This window comes from Gorilla gorilla, chromosome 2 (assembly GCF_029281585.2).
Source record: "Gorilla gorilla gorilla isolate KB3781 chromosome 2, NHGRI_mGorGor1-v2.1_pri, whole genome shotgun sequence".
Lineage (NCBI taxonomy): Eukaryota > Metazoa > Chordata > Mammalia > Primates > Hominidae > Gorilla > Gorilla gorilla.
The window spans coordinates 166,681,276-166,699,669 of NC_086017.1; the positions used below are offsets into that span (position 1 = coordinate 166,681,276).

General features: G+C 42.3%; 1 protein-coding gene across 1 annotated transcript in view; it reads right to left on the reverse strand.

Moving 5' to 3' along the window:
• The window catches only part of PLCH1 (phospholipase C eta 1), a 252,839-nt gene that overhangs the window by 29,983 nt on the left and 204,462 nt on the right, over positions 1-18,394 (reverse strand). Inside the window, exon 11 of the mRNA XM_031009760.3 lies at positions 7,876-7,983. Within this exon, the coding sequence (XP_030865620.3) occupies positions 7,876-7,983 (108 nt within the window). The remainder of the gene's footprint in view (positions 1-7,875; positions 7,984-18,394) is intronic.

An 18,394-nucleotide genomic window follows, 5' to 3' on the forward strand; every position in this document is an offset into this window, starting at 1 on the left:
TGTATCACTATCACATGCATTAATATCTTTAACACGCCCAGTTAATGAGGCACTCCGCTTCCCTGGAGACCTCCAGGTCCAGAAGGAGATGCAAGGATGAAAAAAGAGTTGGCTCTTAACATCAGAAGGGAACACCCTCCTGTCATGCTAGAAAAGGCATGTCCCCAAATATTCTACCCTGGTCATCAGAGATGCCCACAAAAGCACAGACAACCAATACAACAGAGTTTCTGATAAGGAACACAGCATTACTATCTGTGTGACTGAGAAGGCCCCACAAAAGAGGTGGGAAGTGATTGGGGCTCTCATTGTAACTGAGATTTCAACAGTGATGGAAAGAAGGGCTTTCCTGCCAACCACAGTTCTAGCAAAGGATTTACATGAATTAAGAATGTTCTGTAAATGCAAAGAACACATGAGTTTTCCTAGAGTTCATGGAGTAGGGTAGTGGCAGATAAAGAACTTTGGAGAGCGGAGGGACTTGAAAGCAAGAGGTATGGAGCTGCTAAGAGAGTCTTTGAGTGAACAAGTCCTTGGGTAGCAACTCTAGAAACAATATTAATCTGGCAGCATATGCCAAAAGAGGAAGTGTGTCTGCAGATGAAACATCAGGCACACTGGGCCCCAATGCAGGTACTAAGTGCCTAGGCTAATGTGCTGGGGGTAGTTAATAAAGTTGAGAGATAGTTTGGGAACAAAACTCATTTTGTATTAAAAAAAAAATTTTTGTATTATGCTTCTGCTGTGCCAGGTGAGAAGTATTAAAGAGGAATACCCCCCACTGTTACAGAGCCCTCAGTGTCATTGAGAAGGCCAACACATCCCTGGATAATTACATAAGCAGGAACAAGTAGAGTGACAGGTGTGAGGGGTAGCATATGCACACAGAGGAGACGCAACTTGTCCAGACTTGGGGAATCGGGGGACAATTCCAGGAGCATAAGAAACCTGAGTCAAGCCTTAAAAGATAAGTATATTAGTTTCCTGTGACTTGGCCAGGTGCCATGGCTCATGTCTGTAATCCCAGCACTTTGGGAGGCCAAACTGGGAGGATCGCTTGAGTCCAGGAGTTTGATATCAGCCTGGGCAACATAATGAGACCCTGTCTCTACAAAAATTTACAAAATTAGCTGGGCATGGTGGCACGCACCTGTAGTCCTAGCTACTTGGGAGGCTGAGGTGGAAGGATCCCGTGAGCCCGAGTTTGAGGCTGCAGTGAGCTATGATCATGCCACATCACTCCAGCCTGAGCCACAGAGCGAAGCCCTGTCTCTAAAAAATAATAATAAAATAAAGTTTCCTGTGACCAATATAACAAATTGCTACAAACCTGATATCTTAAAACAATAGAAATGTACTTATTTTCTCACATGTCTGGAGGCCAAAAGTATGAAGTCTAGGTGTTGGCAGGGCTACACTCCCTCTGAAAGCTCTAGGGGAGGATCCTTCCTTGCCTCTTCCAGCTTATGGTGGCCCCATGTATTCCTTGGCTTGTGGCAGTATCACTCCAATTTCTGTCTCTGTCTTTATATGGTCTTCTCATGCATGTCTCACCCATCTGTTTGTGTCTTCTCTTCTTATGAGGACACTTGTCATTGGATTTAGGGCCCACGTGGTTAACCCAGGATTATATTATCTTGAAGTCCTTAACTTAATTACATCTGCAAAGACCCTTTTTCCAAATAAGCTCACATACATAAGTACCACGGATTAAGACTTGAACCTATCTTTCAGTGGCCACAAATGAACCCACTGTAATGACTAACAGCTGATCATCTGGCAAAGAGTAGGGGGACAGCATTTCAATGTGAGGAAAAGCATGGAGAAAACAAAAAGTATCAAAAGAACCAGTAATCATATGAGCAAGGAGAAAAGAACCACAGGGAAATACAGAAAAAGCAACTAAGATTGTACACAGTAGTCCCCCTTTATGCATGGGAGATACATCAAAAAAATCCTCATTGGATGCTGAAAACCGTGGATAGTCCTGACCCCTATGTATGCTATGTTTTTTCCCATATAGTAATGGGTGGATACACCGGACAAAGGGATGATTCACATCCCACGTGGGGTGGAGTAGACAGTGCAAGATTTCATCACACTTCTCAGAATGGTGCACAATTCACAACTTACAAATTGTTTATTATAGAATTTTTCAATCAATATTTTGGGCCATGATTGACTGCAGGAAGCAAACCCACAAATAAGGGGGAGACTGTATTGTACTAAGGCTCCCAAAGCACTGTCATGTAAAGATACTTCATTTGAGCTGCTGAAACCTGTTTAAGGCAAACACTAGGGCTAGCCAATTTTTTCTCATAATGACACAGGCAGAAAGGTTCAGCCACTCAACCAAACACATATGCCTATGAAAATGGCTGAATTACAGCTTGAACCTCCTAAGACTTCCCATTCAAGACTGTGGCTATTTTTCCATACAATGCAGCAGCCATCCCTCTTATATTGTTACAGAAAAAGAGAAAAGAGAAATTCTTGAGTCAAAGTAACCATGCACAGGTTCATATTTTAAAAAGCCATTATTTCTATCATGGAACCAGGGAAATACATCATCACAATCCCTCTGGGAAAAACAATTTCACTTAAGGTCAGAAGCAAATCCAAGAAAAGAACTGCATGTCTCTAACCCCCAACGCATTTGATCAAGACCCAGGGCCCAGTGGAGTGTGCATTTGCTGAGAGGACAAAAAAAAAAAAAAAAAAGAAAGCATTTAAGAGCACCTAGAGTATCCAGTGTCACACAGAATGCTCCAAATGAGCATCCATTTCCTTCCCTCAGGGCCTCACAAAGAGGCAGAGACTTCAAGTAAGGAGAAGATCTGTGGCCATGACACCAAGTCACTTTCACTGTCAGCAAGGAAAGGCTCAAAATACAAAGCCAGAGCCGATCCAGAGCTGGTAAAATAATGAATGCTTAACACAAAAGCTATAATTATTCACTTCACATCCTCCAAATACTGGGAGCTGCTAAAGGAATGATATCTCTGCCTGTTGATCTTTTTCTGCTCTGTGGTTTACTGCACAAGAAAATTGGCAGCTGTGAAGAACAAATAAATGTGTGGCTGAGGTTTCATTAATATATTATCATTCAGCCCTGGAATCCAATAGCACTACTGAAAGGAAGCTAAGACAGACACTTGACCTCGAGACCTATCAGGCACCATGCACCTGCAGCAGGGACCACAGCTGAAAGCCATATGTATCTTGCTGTTTTGTTCTCTGGGCCAATGGGTGAGAAAGGACGCTGCAGCTGGGGGCTGGGGGAGAGCAGTCATTTCATATGGTGGGTAGTTTCCACCAGAGAAGTAATCAGGGTTCTCAATTCCCTTTTTTGAGAGATAAATCTGATCTAGGAATCCCTCTACCACAAGTAAATAAATTAAACATATTCTCATTTTGTCTCCAGCATGAAGCTAAATCATCGCTGAATATGCAGAAGGATGCCCCAAACCACAACCATCATTCCAGACTGGGAAGATCCAGGAAAGGGGAGAAATTGGGTGCTGCTCCTTGAAAGGGACCTTCCAAACAGTGGGCTCTACCGGCACTACACATTGCAATCACCAGCAGAGTGCTCAGAAATCCCAGGCCATGCCCCAGACCGATGTATCAGAATCTCTGGGCCAAGACCCAGACACTGCGGTTTTTGAAAGCTACCCATCATTCCAATGTGTGGCCAGAGTTGAGGAACTTTGCATTAAAAAAAAAAAGCAAGCAAAAAAGTTGAGGACCTTTGCTTTAAAAAAAAAAAAAAAAAAGGCAAAAAACTAAAAACTGAAGTATTTCAACAACCCCCCAATTTTTTTTTCCTTTGGCTAAAGTCCAAAGATGGGAAGAATAATATATTGCTGCCTTTTCTGAGTGCCTTACTGCTTTCCAAGCTGTAAGACCTGAAGGTCTTGGCTGAAGAACAGCTGCTTCTCAGCCATTCGAGCCTGTGTGTTTACTCCTGTCCTCTACCATCTCCTGCCTGCTCCTTTAGCTCACTTAACAACATATTCTTCTGTTCAAGGACCAGTCATATCCATGTATTAGAAACAACTAGAATCTTCCAGGGAGATTCCAAGTCACCTTTATCATTCTCTACCCCTTGTCGCCAGGATGTACTAGCATGCCCAGCACCTGGGCTTTTTGACTCAATGAATGCTTTCAATAGCAAGACCTTGTAACCTCAAGAGGTAACTCATGCTGTCTTTGAGTGCTGGTATGTTTTAAACGAACAAGATTCACAATCCTTTTTAGGATAGCTCAAAGCATAAAAGGAATGATAGGAAAAAAGATGAGGGAGGAAAATTATTAAAGTGTTTAGTGAGAGATATACACATGCAGACTGGATAATGGTTTTAGAATATAAGACAAAAATTGCTACATGTCACTGCACCAGGACTCCTTTAGAACTTGCTGGAAGGCTTGGTGTTTATGGGATCAGCTTTATGTAGGAGATACAGAGCTAATGTTTATGCCCAAGAAGCTGGCAAAACAGATTTAGAGAGCACAAGATAAAAGACACTGCATAACTCAGCAGAAGCAGAAAAAAATTAATGAAGTTAAAATACAGAGGTGGAAAGTGTGTAGAGCACACTGACATTAGAAGACCCATAAAGATGAATAATGGTGACTTCGCCTCACAGAATCAAATCTGTTAGATTACTACTCTGTGGTTAAAAGGAACTTGTCCTCTGTGTCTCTGAGTTGTATGATTCTTGGGTCACTGAACACACTGGCTTTACCTTGTGGCTTACCCATTGTGAGCCAGATTTTCTCTATGGCTGGAGCCACAAAAATAATATGTGGTAGAAGCTTAAAAGATTCAGTTAATTCAACAACAGAAGCATTTATTACATAAGAAAAAAACTTAACAGTATGGTTTAAACTGCTTGCTTCAAAGTAACAGGAGTCTTGTCCTCCTGCTCTGCATCTAACTCCAGGGTGGTGCTGGGAGAGCCTCAAATCCCGCTTCTGGCCTTTGTGCTTGGGGTTCTTTCTGCCTGGAACATTCCTCCTCAGGTATCAGCATGGCTAACTCTTCACTTCTTTCAGGCCTTTGTTCAAATGCATCTTCCCTGTGAGGCCTTTCGGGGACATCCCATCTAAAATTTCAATAGATCCCTTACATATACACATGCATAAGTGTGCACACAGGCACACAGACACACACACCCTTTTTTCCTTTAGCACTGATCACTGTCTAGTACACTATATATTTTACTTATTTGTCTTGTTTCTTGTCTATCCTCCTCTCCCACTGATGTGTAAACTTCACAAAGGCAATGATTTTTGTCTATTTTGTTACTGATATATCCTCCAATACCTACAACAGTGATGAGGACATGTCCAACAGGAGATGTTTATTGAATGTACAAATGAATCTTACATGACCTCATGAGAGTTGGTGTTCCAGTGTAAATGAATGCAAAGTTAAAATGTGTATTTATTGCAATAATTCAGATATAATTTATAAATCTAACCACATTCTCTCAACTTAAAACTGAGGTTAAGAGCTTCCTCTAAGATAATTATTGGTTCACATAAACTATCCAAAGTACACCCTCTTTTGCAGAAATATGATCAGATATTCAGTTTATCAGGGAATTTATTATAAATTCACCAGTCAGGGCATTTCAGCCCTCTGCCAACAATAGGACTATAAATGGTCTGATTACAAGATAATACTTTGCCTTTCTAAACACAGCATTGCCTTTTCTCAGAAAAGCTCAAAAATAGCAAAAAACAATTTGAAATATTTCTCCAATATTTCTCCAGTGTTGATTTACTTCTTTTCTCTTCCAAAATACAACAAAGAGACGCCTATAAACCTTTACAGTTAAGGTGCTCTACTTTCACTTAGGGCCAAACCAAATAATCCAAATGAAAGATCATATCTAACTCTATGGAATCATGTTCTAAACCATCTCCTGATGTGAGTTTCCAGAAATCAACTACTCTTAGTAAAGAAAAGACGAATCCAGCTGGATACTCCAATTTGTTCCCCTAAGACTACAGCTTACTATTTTTTGCATAACTACATATATTGAACTTAGGAAGTTGGAGAGCTCACTGGCATCAGAAGAAAAATGAAATAGCTGAGTGAATAATGATAGATCTACACTATGGCTGGCAACCAAGAGATCTAGAAAACAAGATGCAAAATTATAAAAATCAGAGACAAAAATCTGGTTTATAAAGTAATGCTAAAAAATAAAGCTAAATTGTCCATAATCATAATTAATTATAAAAAATAAATACCTAGAGGAGAAAAAAGCAACTATTTAAAATATTAACTGCATAATGACACCTCAGACATAGTTTTCAATCATGTAAATCTATTTAGATTTTCTGTAACCATAGCCCTATTAATTAATGGTATTTAATTTTGCTAACATAAACTATTAAAAGGCAAAAGAAGAATACAGACGGTAACTTTTCCTTTTCACTTCAAGCTGAATCTTCTCCATTTGGCCCATTTAAAGGGCATTAAAGCCAAGAAAGAAGTGTGTACTGAGACGTCAGCTCCCATTAAGCTCTTGTCCCCTTTGAAAATAATGCCAGCTCATTTTCACAACTACAGGAAAGCCAACACAGAATTATCTGAGAGTGGACTGTTGTTAACAATGTAATAACTGAATTCAGGGCAATGGTGTAAATTACAAGAATTTATACAAAATTTCTCTCTCTTTCTTTTCTTTTTTTTTTTTAGAGGGTAGAATCATAGTCCTGATGTCTAGAGGACTAACCCTTTCTGTAGAAATAAAATTCTATACCAAACTATCATCCCCGTGTGCTACTCTCAGGTTGCTGTGTTACTCTAGCAATCACATGAGTTATAGAGTTACAGAAAGGAGCAATGAGGCATCTTTTTAAGTCTTATATTTCCCTCAGGTTTGTATTTCCCTTGGATCACCTGGCTAAATGATGCTTTTCTTTTTTTTGCAGGGGGGTGTGGGGTTGGGGGTGGGGACGGAGTCTCGTTCTGTCGCCCAGGCTGGAGTGCAGTGGCGCGATCTCGGCTCACTGCAAGCTCCGCCTCCCAGGTTCACGCCATTTTCCCGCCTCAGCCTCCGGAGTAGCTGGGACTACAGGCGCCCACCACCGCGCCCGGCTAATTTTTTTTGTATTTTTAGTAGAGACGGGGTTTCACCATGTTAGCCAGGATGGTCTCGATCTCCTGACCTCGTGATCTGCCCGCCTCGCCTCCCAAAGTGCTGGGATTACAGGCGTTGGCCACTGTGCCAGGCCTAAATGATGCTTTTTCTACAAAGGAGGCTCCTTCATCTAGAAAAGGGGGCTGACACACCAAGCAAGTAACAAACTATTCTATGCCACTTTATTGAAGACTTGACATATTAAAGATTTAGCCAAGAGGTCCATGTCTGGAAGGGCTTGGAAATCCCTCTGGTCCAAGGTACATTTTCTTAAAGAGGGCATAGGCATCCCAGAGAAGCAGGCCCACGTGCAGGTGGGGTTCCCCCAGCCAGCCTTGACAGGGAGCATGGGGGGCTGCTAGCATGAGGTAGGGAAGGCAATGCTAAAGTAAAGCCAGCTTTTATTATCAAAGACAGTAACATTTCCAACTACAATTTGATTTTTGAATTTGTAATAGGAAATTTATCCCTGGAGAGAGGGTTGAATGAATTAATCACTAAAATTCCTTCCAACACTCAGACACAAGAATCCTTGACTCATTCATTCAACAAACATTTGAATGTCTGTGTGCCAGCAAATAAAGTAATTTTCAATGAATATCCTTTCTACACCACAGCCACTGTAATTGTGAGGCCTCCAACACAGTAGCAACTTGGAACTCCATTTTAATACAGCATATCAAGGATAAAAAATATGGTCATGCCTGCAACTTACATAATGGAGCTTGAATTTGCACTCGTCTTCAATTTCATCTGCACTGTCCTCATCGGAAACTTCCCCTTCCTCTGCATCATCCCCAAGGTGATAAGGCAACTTCTTACCCTGAAATGGAACAAAACATCCCGTTTAAAAATGAGAATAAATTCATAATAGCCAAAAGGTGGAAGTAACCCAAGCATCCATTGACGGATGAAAGGATAAACAAAATGTGTATGTACATACAATGGAATCTTAGCCTTTAAGAAGAAGGAAATTCTGATATACATATTACAAAATGAAGGAACCTTGAAGGTATTATGCTGATTGAAATAAGCTAGACATAAAAGAAAGTGTATTGTATGATTCCATTTATATCAAATTCATAGAGACAGAAGGTAAAATGGTGATGGCAAATGGCTGAAAGTAGGAGGGTATCGGGAGTTGTTGCTGAATGGGTATAGAGTTTCAGTTTTACAAGATGAAGAGTTTTGGAGATTGGCTGCACACAATGGGAATGTATTTAATACTACTGAACACACTTTAAAAAGGGTTTATTGTATACATTTAAAAATAGTTAAGATGTTAGGTAGATTTTAGGTCACATGTATTTTACTACAATTAAAAATCATTTTTGAAAAGTAAAAACTGAAAATAAAATGTTGTATCATTAAGCTAATCATTACTTCAGACTGACTAGAAAGCAGACAGTCTGAATTAGGGGCAAAATAAGGGGGAGTGGAGACTTTCAAAAAAGGGAAGTCTTATTACTTTCAATTAAGTAGAATTAATTAGAGATACTATAGTTTAAAAAATCAAACCAGGCTTCTATTCAAAAATAGATGACTTGGAACCTGGAGCCAGGCCCAGTGGCTCACACCTGTAATCCCAGCACTTTGGGAGGCTGAGATGGGAAGATCACTTGACCCTAGGATTTCAAGACCAGCCTAGGCAAAAAAATAAGCCTCTGTCTCTACAAAAAATAAAAAAATTTGCTAGGCATGGTAACATGTGCCTATGATCCCAGCTACACAGGAGGTTGAGGCAGGAGGATGACTTGAGCCCAGGAGGTTGAGGCTGCAGTGAGTCATGTTTGTACCACTGCACTCCAGCCTGGGTGACAAAGTGAGAATCCCCCTCCACCAAAAAACAAGATGACTTGGCTGGGCACGAAAGCTCATCCCTGTAATCCCAACACTCCAGGAGGCCAAGGCAGGAGGATTGCTTGAGGCTAAGAGTTTGAGAACAGCCTGGGCAACATAGTAAGACCCCATTTCTATTTTTATTAAAAAGTGAAAGAATAGATGACTCTTCACAACAAACTACCATTCCATCCCATTATGTACAACTGCTATGGTGTGAATGCTGGTGTCCCCCAAAATCCGTGTATTAGAACCTAATACCTCACCCATATGATAGTATTAAGAGGTGAGGCATTTGGGAAGTGATTAAGTCCTGAGGGCTCCAATGAGCTCCCTTGCCCCTTCTGTCATGTGAGGACAAATAGTAGGTACTATCTATGAGAAACAGGCCCTCACCAGATGCCAAATCTGTCATCACCTTAATCTTGGACTTCCCTGCATCTAGATCCACGAGCAATGAATTCTGTTGTTTACAAGTTGCCCAGTCCAAGGTGGTTTTGTTATAGCAGCTCAAAGGAACTAAGACAACAACAAGCATGCTAATATCCCTCAGAGCAGCTTATTCACCTAAGCAGGTTACATGTGTCCTTAACACTTATGCCTCACTTTGCATTTAGCAAGCCCCTCTTTCACAGACAATGCAGCGAGACTCCTGCCCAGCTTGAGCACCTCCCCCAGGACCAGGCCACTCTTGACTTACCTAACAACACACTTTAAAAATGAGGGACTTTTTGACAGGCAACATTCTTATAAGATATTAAGACAGTTAAGTTATAGAATTATATATATAATATCTCAGTGATTAAAAAACAGCAAAAAAGTCTAAAAATAAATATGGTCAATTTTTAAGGGTAATTATCTCTTTGTAACAGTACTATGAGGGAAATTTACATTCTCCTTTCCTGCATTTCCCAAATTATATTCAAAAACAGTAAATGTAAACTAAAAAGGACAGCAGGGGGTAAGGCCCAGGGGTCTGAGAAAGGCTTCGAGGGCAGCTATCTGTATTAGCAAGGCTTTTTACTACAAGCAGAAAGGAATATTTATTACCAAAATATTGAATTGCTTCCAGAATCAGAGGGTGGGAGGTGGGACAAAACCAGGCTCTGAGGCTAAGAGGCCAAGGCGACTGCAGTAGGCAGCCTCTAAATAATAGTACCAACGTCTCCTGTCTCAGTATTCACGCCCTTCTGCAATCCCCTCCCTTTGAGCGTGGCCTGGACCTAGTGCCCGACATCTAATGAACTGAGTACAGCAAAAGTGATGGGAGGTCACTTATGAGATCAGGTTATAGAAACACTATACCTTCTTGCTTGCTTGCTTCTCCAAACTTCTCTCCTTTCCTGGAGCTCTCTCTCTCTCTCTCTCTCTCTTCTTTCTCTCTCTCTCTCTTCTTTCTCTCTCTTTCTCTCTCTCTCTCTTCTCTCTCTTTCTCTCTTCTTTCTCTCTCTCTCATACACACACACACACACACACACACACACACACACACACACAGGTGTCGTGAGCTGTGCTATGGAGAGACCCACATGGCAGGGAGGTGAGAGAGGCCTCAGTAGCCAACAGCCTGAAAGGAACTGAAATGTGCCAACAACAACCACTAAAGGAATCTCGGAAGCAGAGCTTCCCTCAGTCCAGCTGTGAGATGACTGCAGCCCCAGAGGACACCTTAATTACAGCCTCAAGAGAGACCCTGAGCAGAGGACCCAGCTAAGCCACACCCAGGTTCCTGACCTATAGGGACTGTGGGATATTCAATGTGTGTTTTAAGCTGTCAAATGTTGGGATAATTTGCTATGCAGCAATAGATACCTAACAAAAGCACCAACCAAAATCATGGGGCAGAACAAATCCACTGAAGATACCATTTCCAACACAACTAAGCACAGAGATAGTGGCTTTCACTCCATCATCCACACAATGGACATCAGGAACTACTGCCAGAAGTGCTGCCATGGGCCCTAAAGGTAGCTGCCAGCATGTCCACCCTACTCCCTCCACCCACCAGGACGGGTTCAACTTGGTCCCACTTTCCTACTGTAGTTTCTGCTTCAATGTCTGGGACAGGTTCACTTGATTGGTGGCTTCTAGATGGGGTGCCCACATCCCAGCTCTAAGAAAGGCTGCAAAAGCAAACTTTGAGCTCCTCTAAGGGGATCTCTTAAAACATAGGGATGGAGACTTCCTTAAACATGGAAGGATGTTCACATGCCTGACAGCCAAAATAATGATAAATTTCTAAATATCATCCCAGGCTGATCACTAAACTCAAGCTTCAATGCCTTTAAGTATTCCTGCTCTGCACAGCACTATTACCCCTTTCAGAATTCTGGATCCCCCCTTACCCCCTTCCTCCCTCCATAGGGCTACCAGCTTAGTCAGATGTTCGGAGAAATGTCTTTCTCAGTTTTCCTACACCTTCCTTGATACCCAAAGCTCTTGACCTTGAGTCCTTATCACTAGTGACAATTTCAAAGCTGGGTAAATCATTTATGTAATGAAAGCATAATCTATATTAAGAATCTAAACAATTGGGATTTAGGCAAATATTTTCTTCAACTTACAGAAGGGAATTTGTAAGATTAAAAAGTTGGGGCCAGCTGGGCACGGTGGCTCACACCTGTAACCCCAGCCCTTTGGGAGGCCGAGGGAGGTGGGTGGATCACCTGAGGTCAGGAGTTCAAGGCCAGCCTGGGCAACATGGTGAAACCCCGTCTCTACTAAAAATACAAAAATTAGCCAGGCGTGGTGGTAAGCACTTGTAATCCCAGCTACTCGGGAGGCTGAGGCAGGAGAATCACTTGAACCTGGGAGGCAGAAGTTGCAGTGAGCCAAGATCGTCCCACTGCACTCCAGCCTGGGTGACAGAGTGACACTCTGTTTCAAAAAAAAAAAAAGTTGGGGCCAGGCACAGTGGCTCATGCCTGTAATCCCAGAACTTTGGGAGGCCAAGGAGGGCAGATCACCTGACATCAGGAGTTCAAGACCAGCCTGGCCAACATGGTGAAACCTCATCTGTACTAAAAATACAAAAATTAGCCAGGCATGGTGGCAGGCACCTGTAATCCCAGCTACTCAGGAGGCTGAGGCAGGAGAATTGCTTGAACCCAGGAGGCGGAGGTTGCAGGGAGTCGAGGTTGCACCGTTGTACTCCAGCCTGGGTGACAGAGCGAGACTCTGTCTCCCCACCAAAAAAAAAAAAAAGAAAAAAAAAGTTGGGATCTGATTTGTGTATCATTAATAACAAGGCAGCTCAGAATCAAAGCATTTATTTCTGTATATTATTTTAGGTCCTATTGATACAGAAAGCTCCTAAAAATCAGTTTTTCTATTTTTCTTTATTTTAGGAACATTTGTAGAGTAGTTATAATATGGCAGCACCAGAAATAAAGTACTCAATTAAGAGGTGATCAGATGTACTCAGAAACAAGATATCAAGATATCAACTTTCTTCATTTATTCAGAATCTGCTTTGTTTTAGGTACCATGGCAGACAGCAAGATGAAACTGTACACAAGACATTTAAAATGTAGTGATAGCAATTCCCTCTTTTGAAACAGCATAAAATAGCATAAAAACCAACATATGTTTTTAAATGTTCTACAGAATAGAAATAAATATGAAAAATAACACCAAGAAAAGAATAATAATAATCCTCAACTGATACGCATCACTGATACCACTGACTAGAAAGGAAAGTCTAACTGTGATGAGCAGGTGGTGCTGAGCAGGTAAGGACATAGAACTAAGCTTCAATTCCCCTTCATCTGAGGGTGGCATGAGGTGAGGGAACAAAAAGAAGAAGCTGCCTCTCAGAGTATTCATAAGACAGGTTAATTTTCAGTCCTTTAAAAATCTAATTAAAAGACCCCGCATTATCAGAGCCCTATTTTTGGTCAGCTTTTTTCAGGCTGGCAAATATTTTATACAGGCAGATAGGGAGGAAAACAATGCAAATGAACACTGTTTTTCAAGGCTTCTTTTCAATGGTGTTACTCCAAAGGAAAATTATAAAATAAATTTAGATAGCACTTTATATGGCTTAACTAATTTAACTGTGGTCCAATGTTGATGTAAATGAAGAATGATCCAGGTGTCTTCCAGAGGTCCCTTTCTGATCTACATATATTTCATGCAGAAGTTACACTCTAGAATTAATTTGTCTATGGTATATGGAAATATTGCTAGAGACTGGACTGGAAGCATGGTCACTTCTCAGCTTCAAGATATCTGGCTGCACAGCCCCAGGAGAATGCAAACAACTCCGCGATTCACATCTATAAAAGCAGGAACCTTAGACCACACAGCTAAAGTTATTTCAGCAAAAAGAGTCTATCGAAAATTACTATTTGGTTTTTTTTCATAAGCAACGTTTTATTTACAGGCATATCTTAGAATTATTATGAGTGTGGTTTCAGATCACTGCAATAAAATGAATATCACAATAAAGAGAGGCACACGGATTTTTTGGTCTCCCAGTGAATATAAAAGTTACAATTGTGCTATACTGTAGCCTATTAAGTGTGCAATAGTATTACGTCTAAAAAAAGTGCATACCTTGATTTAAAATATTTAATGCTATAAAAAGCTAATGATCATCTGAACCTTTGGCAAATTGTAATAATTTTGCTCGCGGAGGGTCTTGTTTCGATGTGGATAGCTGCTGACTGATCAGGGTGGTGGTTGCTGAAGGTTAGGTGACTGTGGCAATTTGCTTCTTTTTTGTTTTGTTTTGTTTTGTTTTGAGATGGAGTTTTGCTCTTGTTGCCCAGGCTGGAGTGCAATGGCGCAACCTCGGCTCACTGCAACCTCTGCCCCCCGGGTTCAAGCGATTCTCCTGCCTCAGCCTCCCAAGTAGCTGGGATTACAGGCGTGCACCACCATGCCCAGCTAATTTTGTATTTTTTAGTAGAGATGGGGTTTTACCATGTTGGTCAGGCTGGTCTTGAACTCCTGACCTCAAGTGATCCACCCGCCTTGGCCTCCCAAGGCATGAGCCACCGCACCTGGCCAGCAATTTCTTAAATAGACAAAAACTAAGTTTGCTCCGTTGATTGACTCTTCCTTTCACAAAAGATTTCTCTGCAGCACGTGACGCTGTTTAATAGCATTTTACCTACAGTAGAACTTCTGGCAAAATTGGAGTAAATGCTCTCAATCTTTCCTAATGCTTTATCAACTAAGGTTTTGTACACCTCAAGAACCTACTTGCTTTGCTTATTCATATAAGTAATTCCTCATCTATTCAAGTTTAATCATGAGATTGCAGCAATTCAGTCACATCTTCAGGCTCCACTTCTTTTTTTTTTTTGAGATGGAGTCTCGCTCTGTCGCCCAGGCTGGAGTGCGGTGGTGCGATCTGCAAGCTCCGCCTCCCAGGTTCACACCATTTTCCTGCCTCTGCCTCCTGAGTAGCCGGGACTACAGGTGCCTGCCACCACACCCGGCTAATTTTTTTGTATTTTTAGTAGAGACGGGGTTTCACTGTGTTAGCCAGGCTGGTCTCCATCTCCTGACCTCATGGTCTGCCCACCTCAGTCTCCCACAGGCTCCACTTCTAATTCTAGTTCTCTTGTTATTTCTAACACATCTACAGTGACTTTCTCCACTGAAGTCTTGAACCCCTCAAAGTCATCCATCAGGATTGGAATCATCTTCTTCTAAACTCCTGCTAATAATAATCTGTTGACCTCCTCAAAAAATCGCAAATTTTCTTAATGGCATTTAGAATGGTGAATCCTTTCTAGAAGGTTTTCAATTTAGTTTACCCAGACTTATCAAAGGAATCACTATTTATGGCAGTTATAGGCTTACAAAGTATATTTCTTAAATAATAAGACTTGAAAGTCAAAATTATACATAGAACAATGAGCTACAGAATAGATGTTGTGTAGCAGGCATGAAAACAACATTAATCTACTTATACATCTCATTAGAGTTCTTGGGTGACCAGGTGCATTGTCAATGAGCAGTAATATTTTGAAAGGAATCTTTTTTCCTGAGCAGTAGGTCTCAATAGTGGGCTTAAAACATTCAGTAAACCATGCTGTAAAAATATGTGCTGTCATCCAGGCTTTGTTATTCCATTTACACAGTGCAGGCAGAGTAGATTTAGCATAATTCTTAAGAGCCTAGGGGATGAAAAATGAGCACTGGCTTCAACTTAAAGTCATTAGCTGCATTAGTCTCTAACAAGAGACTCAGCCTGTTCTTGACACTTTGAGGGCAGGCATTGACTCCTCTCCAGCTATTAAAGTCCCAGATGGCATCGTCTCCCAATATAAGGCTGTTTTGTTTACACTGAAAATCTGTTGTTTAGGCTGGGCACAGTGGCTCACGCCTGTAATCCCAGCACTTTGGGAGGCCAAGGCAGGCAAATCACCTGAGGCGAGGAGTTCAAGACCAGCCTGGCCAACATGGTGAAACCCCATGTCTACTAAAAATACAAAAATTAGCTGGGTGTGGTGGCATGTGCCTGTAATCCCAGCTACTTGGCAAGCTGAGGCAGGAGAATCACTTGAACCCAGGAGGTAGAAGTTGTAGTGACCCAAGATGGCGCCACTGCACTCCAACCTGGGCGACAGAGTGATACTCAATCTCCAAAACCAAAAAGAAATCTGTTGTTTAGTGTAGCCACCTTCATCAGTTATCTTAGCTAAACCTTCTAGATCCCTTGCTGCAGCTTCTCCACCAGCACTTGCTGCTTCACCTTGCACTTTTATGTTATGGAGATGGATTCTTGCCTTAAACTTCATATACCAAACTCTGCTATCTCCAAACATTTCTTCTGCAGCTTCCTCACCTCTCTCAGCCTTCACAAAATTGAAGACAGTTGCTCTGGATTGGGCTTTGCCTTAACGGAATGTTGTAGCTGGTTTGATCATTTATCCAGACCACTCAAACTTTCTCTCTATCAGCAATAAGTTAAGGCTATTTTGCTTTCCTATCATTGTGTGTTTACTGAAGTAGCACTTTTAATTTTCTTCAAGAACTTTTCTTTTGCATTCACAAAATAGCTAACTCTTGGGTACAAGAGACCCAGCTTTCAGCCTGTCTTGTCTTTTAACACGTCTTCCTCACTAAGCTTAATCATTTGTAGTTTTTGATTGAAAGTGAGAGACATGTGGAGATGCCAGAGGAAAATGGCAGCCAGGAGGCAGGACTAACTTGCAGCTCCCACTCGGACAATGGAACAGCATGTGGAGACTCACATCATGAACTTGTGCTACAAGAACTACTGCAGGAACATACCAAGAAAACCAAAAGAATTCACAGACCCTTTGAAGGAAGCAGACTGCTATTCCAAGCTCTGTGAGACAGCTGAAAAACTGTGAGTGGCCAAAGTGTGAGGGGGGAATATCCACCCTCGAACACACATCCTCACTGGGGAACCTGAAAATCTAGATCACAGGGGGAGAAGCCAAGATGGCCAAATAGGAACAGCTCCTGTCTACAGCTCCCAGCATGAGCGACGCAGAAGACGGGTGATTTCTGCATTTCCATCTGAGGTACCGGGTTCATCTCACTAGGGAGTGCCAGACAGTGGGCGCAGGTCAGTGGGTGCGCGCACCGTGCGCAAGCCGAAGCAGGGCGAGGCATTGCCTCACTTGGGAAGCGCAAGGGGTCAGGGAGTTCCCTTTCCGAGTCAAAGAAAGGGGTGACTGACGCACCTGGAAAATCGAGTCACTCCCACCCGAATATTGCGTTTTTCAGACCGGCTTAAAAAACGGTGTACCATGAGATTATATCCCGCACCTGGCTCCGAGGGTCCTACGCCCACGGAGTCTCGCTGATTGCTAGCACAGCATTCTGAGATCAAACTGCAAGGCGGCAGCGAGGCTGGGGGAGGGGCGCCCGCCATTGCCCAGGCTTGCTTAGGTAAACAAAGCAGCCAGGAAGCTGGAACTGGGTGGAGCCCACCACAGCTCAAGGAGGCCTGCCTGCCTCTGTAGGCTCCACCTCTGGGGGCAGGGCACAGACAAACAAAAAGACAGCAGTAACCTCTGCAGACTTAAATGTCCCTGTCTGACAGCTTTGAAGAGAGCAGTGGTTCTCCCAGCACGCAGCTGCAGATCTGAGAACGGGCAGACTGCCTCCTCTAGTGGGTCCCTGACCCCTGAACCCTGAGCAGCCTAACTGGGAGGCACCCCCCAGCAGGGGCACACTGACACCTCACACAGCAGGGTATTCCAACAGACCTGCAGCTGAGGGTCCTGTCTGTTAGAAAGAAAACTAACAAACAGAAAGGACATCCACACCAAAAACCCATCTGTACATAACCATCATCAAAGACCAAACGTAGATAAAACCACAAAGATGGGGAAAAAACAGAACAGAAAAACTGGAAACTCTAAAACGCAGAGCGCCTCTCCTCCTCCAAAGGAACGCAGTTCCTCACCAGCAATGGAACAAAGCTGGATGGAGAATGACTTTGACGAGCTGAGAGAAGAAGGCTTCAGATGATCAAATTACTCTGAGCTATGGGAGGACATTCAAACCAAAGGCAAAGAAGTTGAAAACTTTGAAAAAAATTTAGAAGAATGTATAACTAGAATAACCAATACAGAGAAATGCTTAAAGGAGCTGATGGAGCTGAAAACCAAGGCTCAAGAACTACGTGAAGAATGCAGAAGCCTCAGGAGCCGATGCGATAAACTGGAAGAAAGGGTATCAGCAATGGAAGATGTAATGAATGAAATGAAGTGAGAAGGGAAGTTTAGAGAAAAAAGAATAAAAAGAAATGAGTAAAGCCTCCAAGAAATATGGGACTATGTGAAAAGACCAAATCTACGTCTGATTGGTGTACCTGAAAGTGACAGGGAGAATGGAACCAAGTTGGAAAACACTCTGCAGGATATTATCCAGGAGAACTTCCCCAATCTAGCAAGGCAGGCCAATGTTCAGATTCAGGAAATACAGAGAACGGCACAAAGATACTCCTTGATAAGAGCAACTCCAAGACACATAATTGTCAGATTCACCAAAGTTGAAATGAAGGAAAAAATGTTAAGGGCAGCCAGAGAGAAAGGTCGGGTTACCCTCAAAGGGAAGCCCATCAGACTAACAGTGGATCTCTCGGCAGAAACCCTACAAGCCAGAAGAGAGTGGGGGCCAATATTCAACATTCTTAAAGAAAAGAATTTTCAACCCAGAATTTCATATCCAGCCAAACTAAGCTCCATAAGTGAAGGAGAAATAAAATACTTTACAGACAAACAAATGCTGAGAGATTTTGTCACCACCAGGCCTGCCCTAAAAGAGCTCCTGAAGGAAGCGCTAAACATGGAAAGGAACAACCGGTACCAGCCGCTGCAAAATCACGCCAAAATGTAAAGACCATCGAGACTAGGAAGAAACTGCATCAACTAACGAGCAAAATAACCAGCTAACATCAT